Below are 17,206 nucleotides of genomic sequence, written 5' to 3'. Positions count from 1 at the left end.
AAGCATGTGCTGAAAAAGCATGTGCGAAGCAATTGGGTGACACGATTTCCCAAAATTTGATCAAAAGGACCCGAACATACTTTTTTACTTGGGCGTTCGTTGGCATGCGATGACGATTTTAGGCTCGTATTTCCATTTGTTCCTGAGCTGTCGCAAACAGAAAGGGGAGGAGGAGGGGTTAAACGACCTACCCCAATCAATGGCGGGTGAACAAACAATTTCAGTGGAGCACGCGCTTCACCGCCTTCTGCAAACCGCTGATAACCATCATTACGAAAGGCAGCTCACATAAGGGCAGCTCGAGCGCCCCAACCATTACCGCACAGACATCGTCCGAGCTGGACCGAGCGGAGCCGGACCGAGCGGAGCCGGGAGTGGCAGCCAGCTGGCCAGCGGCAGCCGCCCGCCCGCCAGGGTGGGGGTGGCAGCAGCCCGCCGACAGCAGGCCGAGCGGCAGAGACTCGCCGGCGCCGGCGACCGCGGCGCGCGCGTGACAAACGGATCAATACCGGCCCGGCGACTGACTATCGGCTCCCGTCGAGCGGCCCCGATAATTCCATCGGCCGCTAACAGCCCGCCGCCGCGCCGCGATGGTCAACGGGCGCGGAGGATGTTGCGAACGCCGCCGCCGCGCCGGTGGTCGACAGCGCGGAGGATGCGCGGACGCCGCTGCCGCGAGCACTAACAGCCGCCGCCGCGCCAGTGGTCAACAGGCCGCGGAGGATGCTGCGGACGCCGCCGCCGCGCCGGTGGTCGACAGGCGGCGGAGGATGCTGCGGACGCCGCCGCCGCGAGCATTAACAGCCGCCGCCGCGCTGATGGTCGACAGGCCGCGGAGGATGCTGCGGACGCCGCCGCCGCGCCGGTGGTCGACAGGCGGCGGAGGATGCTGCGGACGCCGCCGCCGCGAGCGCTAACAGCCGCCGCAGCGCCGGTGGTCGACAAGCCGCGGAGGATGCTGCGGACGCCGCCGCAGCGCCGGTGGTCGACAGGCGGCGGAGGATGCTGCGGACGCCGCCACCGCGCCGGTGGTCAACAGGCCCGCGGAGGATGCTGCGGACGCCGCCACCACGCGCCGGTGGTCGACAAGGCCGCGGAGGGATGCTGCGAACGCCGGCGACAGGTCCAGCGCAGGGACCCTGGGACTCGGTGCCGACCGGGAGCGGCCCCGCGGACCGACCGGCCGGCCTGCTGGCCGCGGAGCCCGCGTCCCTCCACCGACACGACAGCGAGGCCTGATGCGGGCGGGGCCAGCGCGCTGCACTGGCAGTGGCGGCAGCAGAGAGGCGCACGTGCCGCGCCGGACTGGGGAAGTGCGCGCCCGTTTCGTGCGTTGGTGCGAATCGGCCTCGGCTGGACGTCACCAAGTCGGCACAAGGTCCACGTAGCGCACAGTCACAAAGCTAACTGTAAAATTAGGCACGGTGGCTGAGCCTTGTCGATTCCTACCAGCTGAATAAAGCAGAGCGCTGAAAATGCCCTCTGAACAGCGGGCCATGCATAACCAAACAAGTATGTGCCCGGCGAACCGTGGCAAAGTTACCAAACGAAGGAAACGAGCCAGCCACAACAAATCGCTATACAGCACACATCAACAAATGTCACAAAGCCGACTGTTTACCGCAGTGACATTACCAGGGCTAGTTAGTCGGGTCTCGGGTAGATGCTTCCTGCCGAATGTCAGCCGGTCCGAGAGCAGGCCGCGCCGTGCGGCACAGCGCGCGGGCGGTGCGTGCAGTGCCGCACGGCCGCATCGGCCCGGGTTCAATCAACACGGCAGTGCCGGGCCGGCGCGCTGGCGGTTCGGAACGTCTCGCGGTGGCCCTGCCGCCGACGGCCCGGTGCAGCGCGGCACCGATGACCCAGTCATGGTCTGCACTGACTGCCGCCCCCGACCAGTCGGGCACCGACTGCCGTCCCCCGACCGGCCCTGTTTAGACTACCCTTCCCGACCGGTCCTGTACCGACTAAGCTCCCCCGACCGGACCTGCACAGACCATCGTCCGCCGATCGCCCCAGCACCCAACTACCGTCCCCCGACTGGCCCAGCACCAACTACCGTCCCCCCGACTGGCCCACACCAACTACCATCCCCCGACCGGCCAAGCATCACTACCATTCTCCGACCGGCCCTGCACAGAGGCCGCCCGACCGGCCAAGCATTACTACCATTCCTCCTGACCGGCCCTGCACAGACTACCGACCGCGCTTACACGGATAATGACCACCCAACGTCCTCCCCCACCCCCCTCGAAATCCCGTCGAGCACAGGGCTGTCCGGCAGCGGATACCCCTCGTCGTGCCCTTCTATATGCGCAGAAGCGGGTCAGGTCTGGGAAAAGGCTTACCAGATCAACGTCAGCCCCGCACAGAGATATCAAGAGCTCCCTTTGACCTTTACATGTTGGCGGGTTGCAGTCCGATCGAGAACATGCTTCAACTCATAATCGCTAAACAAAGACGGATGCCTGTCATTCCGCAGGTATTATTGTTTAGGGGCGATGAGTACATGCATTACATGCGCAGCCGACGAGCTACGTAAGCACAAAATCATAAACGACGCCTCACGATCGGGGCATGTCCTACCAAACCGACAGCTCTCCTCGCAAACTGGCATTCGTGGGGCATTTTATGACATCGGCAATGCTCTATTACATCAACGCACGTACATACGCACGCACGTCTGTGTTACTAACACCGCTAGTGTTACTACAACTGTTGCAAACGTCGTGTGGGTGCTACCAGGCACGCAGAACAGGACCCGACGGTCTTGTATGCAATGCCTATGTACTTAGCGGACAAAATGTGACAACGCCAAGGCGCAAGGTACATGCTCCATGTCACACACCCAGTCACCAACGTCCGCGGACGCGGCTGTCCTAATTGGCGGCCATATTAACACGGCAAGTGACACAATCAGCTAGCACTGCGATAAGACCAAAGCCAAGCCCGCTTTAAGTTCCACTTTGCTTCGCATCCCGTGAGCATCCTAGCGTTCCGTTGAGCAGATGTCCAGGACGTGTCTGAATTCAAACACCGTCGACTGGGGGCAAGGCCGCGGATCACAACGGCGATAAATAAGGGCTCAATCGCAATGAAATGGACCATATCAAGTAGAGCCTATCGCGTGATGCCCAAGTCAACACCAGAAGCCTCGACCCATCCTCATCAGCCTGGACTACTAGACCATCACATAACATGGACGAACGTCCGTCTAACAGACCAAGTATGGAATACTGGCTAACGCGCATAAAACAACCAATCAGCAGCAACGGTTCCCGGAGAGGTTTGCATTGAACGCAGCTGGCGAACAGACAGGTCCAGCAAGTTGGCCATGGCGCCGGAGCCTACTTACTCCCGTTTGCACCTAATGCACCCATTCGGGCCAGCACGAGGGCGTCCAAAGCACGGCGTCCCTGTGCGGCGCCGGCACCACCACATACCATTGATTTGGGGGCTGACCGGGCGGCCGGCCTGCGATGCCGCTTTATAAGCCGGTAATTCGCTTCAGCCACCCAGCCGCGAGTCGGCCGAGCCTTTGTCGCCCGCCGGACGACACTTGCGCTAAGTGCGACACGGCCAATTAATGTAATGACGTCCCGGACACTGTCGTCGAGGCGCTGGCCATGGGGCCAGGGCGCGCGCAACAGTCTGCCATCGGCGGGCCGCGCTGCTGGAGTGACGAACACTGCTGTGGTGTAGTGCTCGTCTGGTGTATGCCTGCGAATATGTCCCTCCGCACAGTGCAGCTTAACATATTCTCAAACATCTTTTCACCGAAATCCAAAACAACGAAATGTTTGCCCCGAGGACGGCCGCCCCCGTCATATCATTTCCGCATTAGTGGCAAATTGCGTGCCACATACGCAATGTTGTTGCACTACAGAAAACATAATTCATCTCACAATAAGCAAACAGACGCCGACAAAGTCTCACTTCACAAATTCTTAAGCCTTTTGTGACCACCTCTTTGCTTTGCTCGTCGCAAAATCGCAACGATAAACTGAAGAGCGTTGTAGTCGTTTTGGAAAGATACACTTAATTTTGAAAAAGCGTGACGCTTCAGTTTTCAACTTGCGTTTTAAACAACGCCCATGAGGTCGCCAAACATTACATGAAGACGGGGTTGACAATGCTGGCCTCTGAATGCACTGAATCCCCGCCAGGATAACGCCGAGCCACGGCGCTCAGGCGATGGCCGCAGCAGGCGAAAGTTGCCTGGAGTAACGTGAAGGTTTAATGTCGTCTCTTTCCACGCAGCACCTGTTAGCGTGACATTGTATTTCACAACGTTGAAAGGACTTATTCCTCATTCTATACCAACCCGTCCTCGCTGTGTCGAGGCCCACGCATGCACGCGCTGCGCGCTCTTCCTGACTAAGTGAGTGTTTCATGTGGTTAGGTCTCGGGGACACCGCAGTCAGTCCCCAAACCGCCCAACAGCGCTCTGCCTGATCTTACTCTTGCCGTTCTGCTAAAATGAACAGGTACGGCATATTACCAGCATGCCATCCAATAATCAATACATATCCCATCAACAGTGACAAAAGCACCCTGAAACACAGGCGCCGACCACGTGCATGAACATTTCTACGGACGCCAATGTTTTTGCGAATGCGATGTGGCGCGGGATGTCTGCATTCTGTTGCCACGGTAACCGGTAAACAGGTGGCCATCCGGTGACACTGACGGGTAAACGAGGCCCGGTGGCGGTCGGATCAACCCCCCCCCCCTCCCCCAACCCCACCCCGCCCGCCCCGGAGGCAGCCGACACCGCCGGTGTTATGTGACCGAGGTCAGGCGGCTCGGGGAAAGGGCGAGATGTCACACGGCAAGCGGTAATAAAGCAACACGGCGCTAGGGCCGAATCTTCAGGCGAGCCCAGCCAAGGTCACAAAGCCGAGCACAGCCAAGCCAAGCCAAGCCAAGCCAAGCCAAGCCAAGCCAAGCCAAGCCAAGCCAAGCCGAGTCCAGCCCGCCGAGCCGAGCCGAGCCGAGCCGACCCGAGCCGCGCCGAGCCGAGCCGAGCCGAGCCGGAGCCGGACCGAGCCGAGCCGAGCCGCGCCGACCCAAGCCGCGCCGAGCCGAGCCGAGCCGAGCCGAGCCGAGCCGGGCCGGGCCGGCCGGGCCGGGCCGGGCCGAGCCGGGCCTGGCCGGGCCGGGCCGGTCCGAGCCGGGCCGGCCGGGCCGGGCCGGGCCGAGCCGGGCCGGCCGGCCGGCCGGGCCGGGCCGGGCCGGGCCGGGCCGGGCCGGGCCGGGCCGAGCCGAGCCGAGCCGAGCCGAGCCGACCCAAGCCGCGCCGAGCCGAGCCGAGCCGAGCCGAGCCGAGCCGAGCCGAGCCGAGCCGAGCCGAGCCGCGCCGAGCCGGGCCGGGCCGAGCCGACGTCAAAACAGGGCCGGCGAACAATAGCGCCCCATCCACGCAGAGTGAATGGCGGCACCATAGCCGACGACGCGGCCCACATAGGGCGCATAAGTGGTGTGGTAGAGCGCCTGTACCGCAAAAGCAGCGGCCTGGATGGTGTCAGCACGCGACAGCGCCAGCGTGTGAACTTTCCACCCAACGCCACTCAGCTAACTTCACTTACACAGGCGAAACAGTACGGAACGCAGATGAACTTCACTGGGACGCGATGAGAGGAACTGCGTGGCCTTTTCGTGGTTCGGCATGAATGGTTTGCTCGAGTGGGAAGAGGCCGCCAAAGTGGGCTGAAGTTCGTTGTTTTCAAATATAGAAGCCAGACAAGCGGGTTCCCAATGTGACGACCTATAACAACGCGAAAATGTGACACACTGTTTCAACCACATGAACCACTGAAATGTGAACCAAGCTGAAATGTACCAGGCGACTGAAAGCCCCGCGAAAATATAACGGTTTAAATACCCAAATGTATCCAAATATCCGCTCGCAAACAACCTGCATATTGCATAACGATTCAACGCCGTTGAAAATACAGCTGAACCGCACTGCCCTGGGAGGCACTGCACAATGCGTCACTTGGGAGGCGGCAAAGTGGGGGAGATGGCGAGCCCAGGGTTGTCCAGATCTGCCGTATGCCACTCTGCGCAGAGCACACGGGGCGCCGAGCAGCTGCCGTATGCTACTCTACGCAGGGCACGCGGGGCGCCGAGCAGCTTACGACCACGGCCGAGCGCTCCGCGGACAGGAGGCCGCATCGCCACCAGGAGCGCACAGTATAGCCACCAGTGCGGCGGCGGGTCGCGCGGCAGCCGGCCGACCGACCGCAGACTGACCGCGCGCGCCGCGCCGGCCGGCGGCGGGTCGGACCGCGTCGATGGCCGCGGCGTCCCGCCTCTGGAGCAGATGATAGCAGCGCTCGAGGACAGACATCGCGACCTCGGCTCGCCCACGAGCGCCGCCGCCAGACGACGCGCCGTGATAGGCAGTATGACCAGTGCAGCGGGCGGCCTGTGCGCCGTGGCCCTGCAGCGGCCGAGGCCGCCAGAGGCGAGGACGGCGGGCGCGCGGCAGAGCGCGGAGGAGCGCGACAGGGTGCGGAGAGCAGCCAGAGCCTGGAGGAGCATGGCGAGCCTGACAAAGCACGGCAATGCAGGGCCGAGCACGGGTGCGGGATTGCACGCGGCGCGCGTGCGTGCGCTGCAGAGCCTGCGCTCCTCGACAGGGGCCGTTTAAAGCTCCTGCACGTTACGCTGACAGCCATGCGTGGGCGTGCGCGAGGACATCGACGGAGCCTTCACCGTGCGCAGACGGAGCGCCTCGACCGCGGACAACGCCGGAACGTTCCCGCCGCTGGAACAGCGAGGGAAGGGTGGCATCGACAGTGGGGTCTGCTGACTGCCAGCTGCCGCTGACGGCTGCGCTCGCAGACAACAGCGGCGCCGGGAACACAAACACGGCGCGCTGTCAACAGTTGGACAGCGGCCCCGCTGCCGGCCCCAGGCGCTCGGACGGGGCAGCACCTCGCGTCTGAGCGTCGGCGCGCGACTGGCGGCGCACCTCCCCGGACCGAAACGCCCTAACACCACATCTGCTTTGTTCGCCCCGTCAGATAGTGACCAACACACCTAGGATACGTACCGTAGCGGATAGTGGAGCTCAAGATCGCCTCATTCGGCCAGAAGGGGACGCAGCTTCGCAGGGGCTGAGGCCTTTGAAACACCGACAAGCATCATCATAAACACTGCGCGCGTATTACACGGACCATCATAGCTTGCCGCCCATCCCCGGTGGCTTGACGTCCGCCTGCGCATGACATCACGGAATCTGGGCGATCGCCGGCAACCGCCGGCGCGGGCGGCGTCACGCTGGTGCCGGCGGGCTCGCCTGACGCCGTGTTGACGCGCCCACACGGTGCTGGGTCAGCAGATATGGCAGGCGGGCACACATCCGGAGAGGCTCGGTGGACACGCCGCCCCGCCCGCGCACAGCCGGCTCACTACAGACGAATACACGGCAGAGGACGTGTCTGAGTACCATGGCTGACAATGGCGGGTGATCGTGCGTTATACAAAAGACATCGCGCGGCGTGCTGCTTAATGTGATTCGATGTGATTAGCAACCGAACTGGCATGCAAGCCGATGTTCAATGCCAGCAATGCTTCATTACATGATATTACCCATAAAGTGTCATCGCTAGATTAATATTCTCGCATCATGTGCTAAGAGTATAATTGCTATGCCTTTAACAGTCCGTGGTGAACTGCACGGAACACTGAAAATAGAGGAAACTAGAGCGACGAGCTGCTATGACAAGGGACGAAAAGAATAGGTACATAGGTAATGATGACAAGTCACGTTTCGCATCGAACACAATACAACTGCCACTCACCGCTGTGAGATCCATTACGGCGGGCGAGTCCTCGAATAATCCCCTGTAATCGCGGCGTTTACAAGCGGCGATAAGCTGCCTCTTAGAGGAGCACAACTCAAACGTCCGTATATGTCTGGCGAGCACGCTGCTAGGCACAGCTATGCTCACATACAAATAGAGGTATAAAAACGTGTGCCACGGAGTGCAGCCGAGATAACATAGTGTAGAGTAGCACATGCCAGCATGTACCAAGACAGAAAAAGAAACCGGAAGAAAAAAAAGTGTTACTGAAATCTGACCACTTCTTATAAAAGAGACCAAAGTTAAATAATAAATAATGGAGAGAGAGAGGGAGTGAGGAAAGAGAAGCGAGAAAGAGAGAGAGAGAGAGAGAGAGAGAGAGAGAGAGAGAGAGAGAGAGAGAGAGAGAGAGAGAGAGAGAGAGAGAGAGAGAGAGAGAGAGAGAGAGAGAGAGAGAGAGAGAGAGAGGAGAGAGAGAGAGAGAGAGAGGAGAGAGAGAGAGAGGAGAGAGAGAGAGAGAGAGAGAGAGAGAGAGAGAGAGAGAGAGAGAGAGAGAGAGAGAGAGAGAGAGAGAGAGAGAGAGAGAGAGAGAGAGAGAGAGAGAGAGAGAGAGAGAGAGAGAGAGAGAGAGAGAGAGAGAGAGAGAGAGAGAGAGAGAGAGAGAGAGAGAGAGAGAGAGAGAGAGAGAGAGAGAGAGAGAGAGAGAGAGAGAGAGAGAGAGAGAGAGAGAGGAGAGAGAGAGAGAGAGAGAGAGAGAGAGAGAGAGAGAGAGAGAGAGAGAGAGGAGAGAGAGAGAGAGAGAGAGAGAGAGAGAGAGAGAGAGAGAGAGAGAGAGAGAGAGAGAGAGAGAGAGAGAGAGAGAGAGAGAGAGAGAGAGAGAGAGAGAGAGAGAGAGAGAGAGAGAGAGAGAGAGAGAGAGAGAGAGAGAGAGAGAGAGAGAGAGAGAGAGAGAGAGAGAGGAGAGAGAAGAGAGAGAGAGAGAGAGAGAGAGAGAGAGAGAGAGAGAGAGAGAGAGAGAGAGAGAGAAGAGAGAGAGAGAGAGAGAGAGAGAGAGGAGAGAGAGAGAGAGAGAGAGAGAGAGAGAGAGAGAGAGAGAGAGAGAGAGAGAGAGAGAGAGAGAGACCACGTCACGTGCGCCTCCACCCGGCCGGATGGGCGGAAGCAGCGCAGTGCCGTGACATCAGAGATTATGTTTCCTGGAGGCGGTCGGGCCCGGCGGAGCAGCGGTCACTGACTGGGCATGGATCGGATGACCGGGGGCCGTGCGGTCGGAAGTGCGGCAGTGTAAGATGTCGTCTAATGATACGCGATGCAAGTTAGGTTACTGGTAATTTTTTAGCTAGTCCGAAAAAACTACGTACAAATTACGGCAACCAACCGCGTCAAATGTACGCAAATTAAGGGCACACTGGATTGCACCAGCCGGTACATACCAGATATAATATCAACATCCAGGATCTCTGCGCCTCAGACTCTACTTCTCCGGCTGTATACAGCTATTTGTCATATTATGCACAAGTGCTCGCAGGAGGCCTCGCAGGGAAGACATGTCCAACATGCTGTACAAAATCACCCACCTGTCTACGACGGAAACCTTCCGTCTACCATGAAGGGCTAACGGCAACCTGACTTAGTCAGCCACGGCCCGCAGACAATAGATGATAACCTGTCCAACCGACACAGGACAAGCCGGACACCCTCACAAGCCAAGCGGACATGAAACGGAAACGCCGGCTGACGGGGGACAGGCCGGACACCTTCACAAGCGGACATGGTAACCCGCCCCGACTGACACATACATACAACATACACGCACACGCACACGCACACGCGCACGTCCGCGCCGACGACGAGACCTGTGCCTGAGTCAGCTGACCGACCTGGCGAGGCACCGAGGTCGCCCCAGGTCACGCCCCCGCCACAAACCACGGTGACCAGAACGACCTGGCAAGGACCCCGTAAGGCCACGTCACAACCGAGCTAGGAGCCTGCGTCAGTTCACACGCCCGACCAGGCATGGAGGTCGGCCCAAGTCACGCTCAATTCGGAGGCCTGGCTCCCCCACAAAGTAAACATCGATATCATAAACTTCCTACTTCCTAAGTCATGGCCAATGGGACATGCAGTCATGCATCTGTCGTCGGCATCCTAACGTTTCTATAACTCAACCGGTCCTTTTCACTGGATCACCTCTCTTAGGCGTTGCTATGGCCGTTTTGTTGGCGGCTGCTCAGACCAAACAAACGCCCCGAAACCCACGCGATGACCCTGGCAGTTTGCTGGCACGCCAGAGGTCCATTTGCCGTCGCTGTCGTCATTACGGCGGAGACGCGCGCGGCGCAGCCCGAGCCGCCGCTGGTCGGTCCGGTCCGCCTGCCTCAGCTGGCCGTTCCCAGCGGTGCTCCGCCAAATGACGTCCCAGCCGACGGCCGCCTCCATTATTAACCGAAAAACACCGGCGGAAGCCGTTCGCTGGCACAAGGTGATCGGCAGCGTTACCCACGCGTCGATATGTCCCCTGGGCACGTAGCGTGAAGGCCAAAGGCTCGCCCTCGAGGTCGATATTTTTCGCGGCTTGACTGTTATCGCGCCTTAATGTTCAGACGGTTCTGCCATCCGTTCGGCCTATTTCATGACGCCTTTTACTAACTCTTGTCGGCTTTATTCCCGCGGGTTGACAGCAAAGTATATACACATAAACTCTGAAGGGTTTATCCACTTGCTGAGTGCACGCTATCTGTTGCGGGCATAACCGGCATGTCCCACGTCAATTCAACACCGCCCCAAAGCCCTGCACGGCCTCGTCCGACGCGATAAGTGTCCGGATGTGAACATGAGCCTCCACGACGGCCACCCGGCCAATGGCTCCGGCCAGTCGCTTAAGTTTCGATCGAGGTCGGAAGTTGTAAACAGCCACAAGAGGATTGTTACTGCTTGCAGCCACGAGCGACGGGGATGTTCACCGCGAGCAGCCACGAGCGGCGGGGGATGTTCGCCGCGAGCAGCCACGGGCGGCTACGGATGTTCGCCGCGAGCAGCCACAAGCGGCGGGGGATGTTCGCCGCGAGCAGCCACGAGCGGCGGGGGATGTTCGCCGCGAGCAGCCACGAGTGGCTGGGGATGTTCGCCGCGAGCAGCGAACCGAGACAGGGCGGACCGTGACTTGACAGTCCCTAACCACCGGCGCGGAGCGTCCCGGGTCACTGACGACCGGCCGCCGCGGTCGGGAAACGAACGGCGGCGGACTGCGCCCGACTGACCCACAGCAGCTGGGCCGTCAGCTGGCGCCAGGACAAAGCCTCGGACGGCTGGATGGGAGGTGACGTTCACATCGTGCAGCGCATGCTCCGCACAGCTGACTGGCTTTCGAGGACGACGGACGCGGACACTCAGCAGCTTAACGCCCAAATGGCTGCACCGGTACCGGCAGCCGCGGCCAGCTGTGCCGAGTCACACCATCACAGAGCATGACGAGAGAAGAGGGACCCACCTGTCGTAGACTCTGCAGGTGGACGTGTTGACCCGCCGGTCGCTGAGGTAGCGGCGCCGGTCTTCGAACAGGTCTTTGATTGCCGTCACGCCCATCACAAATACTAGCGGCAGCATCGCCACCTCCTTGCCGAACGCACTGATCTCCGGCACCCAGTTCAACAACACGATGAACAAAAAGTACAGGTTGGCGAAACGGTGAAACTGCTCGAACAGGTTCTTTGGCAGGAAAGAGAGCAACGTGTACTTGGTAGTCCGGACGTAGTTGTCCAGGAAGCCGGCGTTCGGGTGCTGCTTGGCCGGCGTGTCCGGCGGGTACCGTGTGGTTTGGCACAATAACACGCAGGCGCGCCTCCTCTGCCACCTTTTTCTTCCAGAAGCACAAGTAGTCGAAGATGGAGGAGCTTTGCTGCGTCTGGCGGAGCGTGTAGACACTCTCGGAGCGCGAGGCCTGCCGCGAGTGGCCGCGGAACAGACTGTCGGCACGTGAGCCGTGCCGCTGCCGGCCGGTGGCGCCGCGGCCGCTCCGCTCGCGGGACACGTGGCCGGGCGGCAGCGTGAACTCGGTCCTGGAGGAGGCGCGCTGCACATCGTCCAGTCCATCCATGCCGATCTGCCCGTGACTGAAGGCGCGCGCATGGCCGCGGCGCGCCGCCGTGCCGGCCCGCTCCGGGTCCTTGAGGATGGAGGGGCCCGGCAGCTGCGTGCCCTGGCTGGCCGAGCGCACGTGACCACGCCGCTCCGGCGACAACGGCTGGTGGGAGACGGTGCGGCCGGCCGGCCGGTGGCCGCGCTCCGGCAGGCCCGGCCCGGGCTCTGCCGCCGCCGCCGCCGCGTCGGCGCCCGGCTCCGGCATGCTGGCGCGTCTGGAACACAGGCGAGGACACGTCACACCGCCGGACTCTGCCGCCGCTGGCGCCCGAAGCGCAGAGCTGCCCAGTGCGCTGTCGGCCTGGTCACATAGCCGGGGCACCTGGCCCGCAACGGGAGCGTGTCTGGCCAAACCTCCGTGAATCAAGGTTCTGGCTCACACAGACTCACCTCCGTCGGCTCTGCGGCGTCCCTTTGGATACTAACGTACAGTCCTTCCATCTCCTAGCGGCCTCCAGAATAAAGGGCCACATACCCCTCATCAGTCACCTTCAGGTGAGGAGAGGCGAGGGGCCAAACCAATCTGCCTTGGACGGAGCCCAATTGATGTAAACCGGCCCCCTCTTCTCAACTTTCTACCAGAGACTGTGCTGTTGATAGCAGCACAGGCTCTATCTCCAGGCTGCAGCACCCCTTTATGGTCAGATTAACTTATGCTGGCAAGCAGGGAATTAAAACTCTTTGTTTGCTACACCCATTTCATGTACAATGGTTATTTCTGCCATTGATCTGGCATACCAGGGACAGTCAGGACAGACACCCATGCACAGCTAGCTAGGGCCATCTGTTTAAGAACACTGCCAGACATGTTCTTGCTTGCTGAAACCTTGTAGGTGCATACACAAGGAGATAGCTGAAGGTTTGGCCAGTCACAGGGTAACAGCTGCCTAGGGCATAAACAGAAAAGTACAGTGGATCACTGTTAGACAGAGTGAATTTGGCCTTCAACACATCGACACTTCCAACAGGATCTTTTCATATTAGTTTGATACAGACACATTTTGATTCTCATTTTGTATGTGACAACCATGATTCAGATCACTGAGGTGAAGAACCCATAACCTGCACTGCAATGGCACATTCTAGTTGAGATTTCACAAACTGAGACAGCTGGTACTCTGGTTGTCTCCATTGACATTTAAAATTACATTGTCATGGCATTCAACCCATGTTCCATGGTCTGGGGGACATATGTGAGGCTCCTCATGCAGGGGTAATGGGTTCAAATCCCTGAGGAGGTGCATTATTTGATCTAACACTGACAAGGCAAGATCACCTGGCAACCAGCCAATAAGGGTTAAACCAGGCCTATGATACCTCAATATTGCTGAATATCAAAACAGGCATGCAAAATTATCTGCAATCCTGTCTGGCAAATAAGTGGAAGCAGGAGTTACCTGTTTGGCTGGGTGGAACATCTTGTGTGGTGGGTTCAGTGTTCACACAAAAAAACACATTGTGACAAGCATGCTAAGACCAAGGTCACCTATGCAATCTGATTGGGATAAATCAAGAAAACAAAATAATAATGGCCATATAATGATAAGGTGAATGTTTACAGCATGTTAATTACCACAAAACTTGTTTTGTTCACCATTTATGTGCAAAGCACTCAATATGTTAGCAATAGATATTTAGAAGAGCCCATGTGATGCTACTTGGCATGCTCACATATACCTTATTTTGGTTCAAAATTTGCATGCATATTTCTTTAGGATTGAGCTCAGACTTGAGCCTGAGACCAGTGCTTATCTGATTTCTAAGCCTAAACCTGTATTTGAACTTCAATCTGGCCAGACATTGAGTCAAATTACATACTGTTAAAAAATGACTGATTGTTACACAAGTGAATATTAATTAATCATATAAATACTATTCATGTTGTTTTATTACCTGTCCAAATCTGTTGGTCTTCCAAAAATATATTTTGCTTTCACATACTGGTGGTGGGTAATCCTATATCAGGACTTTGTATGCTTTTAGAGTATGATCTTAAATATACAGCATCATCTTACTATATTTAGAGCACATAACTGCATGTTGGCTGCTTCCAACATATGCTTTTATCAGCAAATTGATACAATTTGAAAATTTAATGAGTCATAAGGCAGATACTAGGCAAACTTTTTCCCACAAATACACCATTACAACTATGCATTCTCTGCAGATTTCAACAGCCATTTTTGGCTGTGCTACTTCCATATTCCATCCACTTTTTTAATATTTGCATTTTGCCTTTTACTGTTACAAACATCAGTAAAGGTGAACTGGATGGTAAAGGTGGGCCAAATGAACTAGCCTACATCCAATGAGAAAATTAATTTAAGCATGCAACAAGCTTAAGCCCAAATTATACAAAATGGTAAGCTTGCTGCCCAGCTTGAAGCAGCAATCGAGGCTATCGCATCTCGTTGACGTCCCTGCCGCGGTTCGTGGACGGGTCAGGGAGCGCCACGTGCACCTTGGCCACGTAACCAAACGCGTCAAAGCGCTGTACATGGACATGTGGAAAATATGACACACACACACACACAAAAGTACGCAGCCTTAAAAAGTTCTTATCCGCCACATCTGCCTGACGGGTAAATTCTACTTAACATCCTATTTCTGCAAAACAACGGCTAGGACGCTCAAAAGAGTTGGCGTGGTTAAGAAGCCGGAACAGCATCTGCGAATGGCACAGTTTACGAGCACGCCAGTATTTATACAAGCTAAAGTTTCCGCAGCTCCACCTACCAAACCGCTCTTTCCCGGTCCGGCAAACACTCACATGTCAATCCCGCACCACCCCCTCCCAGCAGCTGCCGACAACTGACCCTGACAACACACAAAACCCCGGGGGCAAACAGCTGATTGTATTATCCAAGAGTTTTATAAAAATTGAGTTACGGGAATAAACTTTCGTATTTAATTACAATTTCTTCAGTAATTGCTTCAGAGATGGCTGTTTTTCCTTTTATTACCATTTTGCACTTAACATTATTTCAATAGCTAATGTAACTCCTTTATCGTGTGCTGTTGCCATGGTGACCACCTTACCACTGGCATACAGTTCGGCGCGCAACAGACAATTTCTGGTGTCATCTGTTTTTGGTGGCTTGCAGCGTTTAACAGCGCCGCTGGGAAATGCAAATATGCGCGTGGAGATGTTGTGGTCAACAGTTTTATTTTCAGCATTTTTTTAGATGCAGAATGATTAAGTAATGATGTGTGAGTGAACATTGAAAGGGCTTGTCTGCCGTTTTATGCACACTGGAGTGGTGCAGCTGGAGGGATATCTGGATTTTTCCATTCTGGATTTTGAAATTGTCCACATTTACGCTTAATACACTTGGATATGATGCATGTAACTATTTTGTAAGGGGGTATATGTCCTTAGTGCCTCTCTTCCTTGAATATACTCTGTCCAGGAGGCCTCCTTTGATGAGACTCTTCCACCCAGGAACCCCTGGAAAGTCCTTGCCTCCAATTTAAAATGTGATACTCCTTAATGCAATTTATAATGCCCAACTTTAAAGGAAGACCAAATTGCAAAAAAGAAACATAATTCCAAGCATGGCCAGCATATACCAGCTAGAATGAGTACAAGATACTATTCTGGTGCATTCAATGGAAATCAGAATCATCCCTTAGGTCTGTGAGGTAGAAGCAAAACAAATTGTTCATGAGTGGAATTGAGCACAAGTCTATATATATATATATATATATATATATATATATATATATATATATATATATATATATATATATATATATATCATAAATTGATGTGATCACAGCATCCTGGCTGTTAATATACATCTGTAGGTGTTTTGTACATTTGGGCTTGAATCTACGTACGTGATGAAGTCCTAACCATGATATGCAATCCATCAAGTGTATTTCAGCTCTGACTCACCAGCATTGCATGCCTTCTCCCAGGGCTCATCAGACTTCACCTGGATTAAACATTGTTATCTGTGGAACTGATTAATGCATTTTGATTGTCATGCAATATGCACACCTGTCATGAAGTCATATTGCCTTAAGCTGGCATGACACCTCATTATCATGGCTGAGGCTGAGCTGGTGCTGAACATGAAGGAAGAGAACAAGGGTGTGGAGCCATGTGGTCCTAAAAACCAAATAAAGCTAGAGGAGCAACACCAGCTGATTGCTGCTAAGAAAGCAATTGGTTTTTCACAACAAACTTGTGAAGGCTTCCAGCCCTTACTGACTGAGGTAATATGATACTGAAGTTTTTATTACAAGCAAGCATCTAGCTCTAAATGAAAACAGAGATTGGTCCAGTTCAGCATTTGGTCATCAGTAGATAAAGTGGATGCAAACTCGCTGGTGAAGCAGGCTTGTGCTGTTGTGCAGTGGTGTGGCCTTTAATTTGCAAGCTGTCCGAAACATTGCGTGCAGCTGGTTTTACTGACTTGCAGCATAAAGACTGAAGAAATTTCAGGGCTCAGATGGATTTATTTAAGTCATTTCTAACACATTTTCCTGTTAAGCACAGTGTAAGTCTTAGGTATCAGCAAAATGAATTATGTGGATACTATTTATAACAAGCTAGCCCCAGTAGTTTTAACAATGTAATTCATGAACACATTTTAGTTGTTGTGCACTTTCTTTGATTAAACAAAGAAGATGAGACTATTTGAAAGAGAGCTCACCCTAATATCATGCTACTCAATCTTGTTTGCCAATTTGATGTGTTACACCAGCATGCATCACCAAACATGCTCCTTCCTACATTTTCCTGTTCAACGGCCATGTTTGTATACGACCGGGGCCAACCGCTGTGCACGTTTGGCGTCCATACCACTGCAGCTGCGTGTCTTATCTCCCCAGACGCATCAACAGCTGGCGGCCTGCAACGAGCGGTTGCAGGCGTTGGCCGGCCGCCGGCAGCGGGCGGCGGCGCGCACGCTCGAGGCGGCCCGTGCCGGCCGACACGCGCTCTACGGCTACCTGCGTGATCAGCTGGTCGGCCTGGACGCCAACGTTGCCGAGCAGCAGCGTCAGCACCACTGGCTGACGCAGCGCCTCGCCACGCTCGAGTGAGGAGGCACGGCGGTCTGGTGCCGGCACGTACGGCGATGGACTTAACGAGAGTGTGCGTGGGGAGCTTGGCCGGGATGTGCACTGCTGGGCTGATTTTCCGTTTGCTAGTTGATAGTCTGACATTGTTGCTCCGACGCCTGCTCATGTGCGTGTGCGTGTGCGCGTACGTGTGATGACGGCTGCTGTCTGTGGCTAAGCGC

General features: G+C 55.9%; 1 protein-coding gene and 1 long non-coding RNA gene across 2 annotated transcripts in view; one reads left to right on the top strand and one right to left on the bottom strand.

Moving 5' to 3' along the window:
* The window catches only part of LOC119107501 (putative phospholipid-transporting ATPase VA), a 67,309-nt gene extending 52,562 nt beyond the window's left edge, over nt 1–14,747 (bottom strand). The window contains 3 exon segments of the mRNA XM_037230959.1: nt 11,305–11,618; nt 11,620–12,169; nt 14,725–14,747. Of these exon segments, the coding sequence (XP_037086854.1) occupies nt 11,305–11,618; nt 11,620–12,159 (854 nt within the window). The 5' untranslated portion in view covers nt 12,160–12,169; nt 14,725–14,747.
* A 328-nt stretch (nt 14,748–15,075) lies between these two features.
* Nucleotides 15,076–16,833, top strand: LOC119107502 (uncharacterized). The gene is made up of 3 exons (XR_005095234.1): nt 15,076–15,164; nt 15,876–16,175; nt 16,794–16,833. It is a non-coding gene; the product is annotated as an uncharacterized LOC119107502 (long non-coding RNA).
* Nucleotides 16,834–17,206: the final 373 nt, after the last annotated feature.

Source organism: Pollicipes pollicipes, unplaced genomic scaffold (genome assembly GCF_011947565.3).
Source record: "Pollicipes pollicipes isolate AB1234 unplaced genomic scaffold, Ppol_2.1 Scaffold_6686;HRSCAF=7923_pilon_pilon_pilon, whole genome shotgun sequence".
NCBI classification, from domain to species: Eukaryota; Metazoa; Arthropoda; class Thecostraca; order Pollicipedomorpha; family Pollicipedidae; genus Pollicipes; species Pollicipes pollicipes.
The sequence above is the reverse complement of the archived record's forward strand: the minus strand, read 5'-3'. Positions and strand labels throughout refer to the sequence as shown.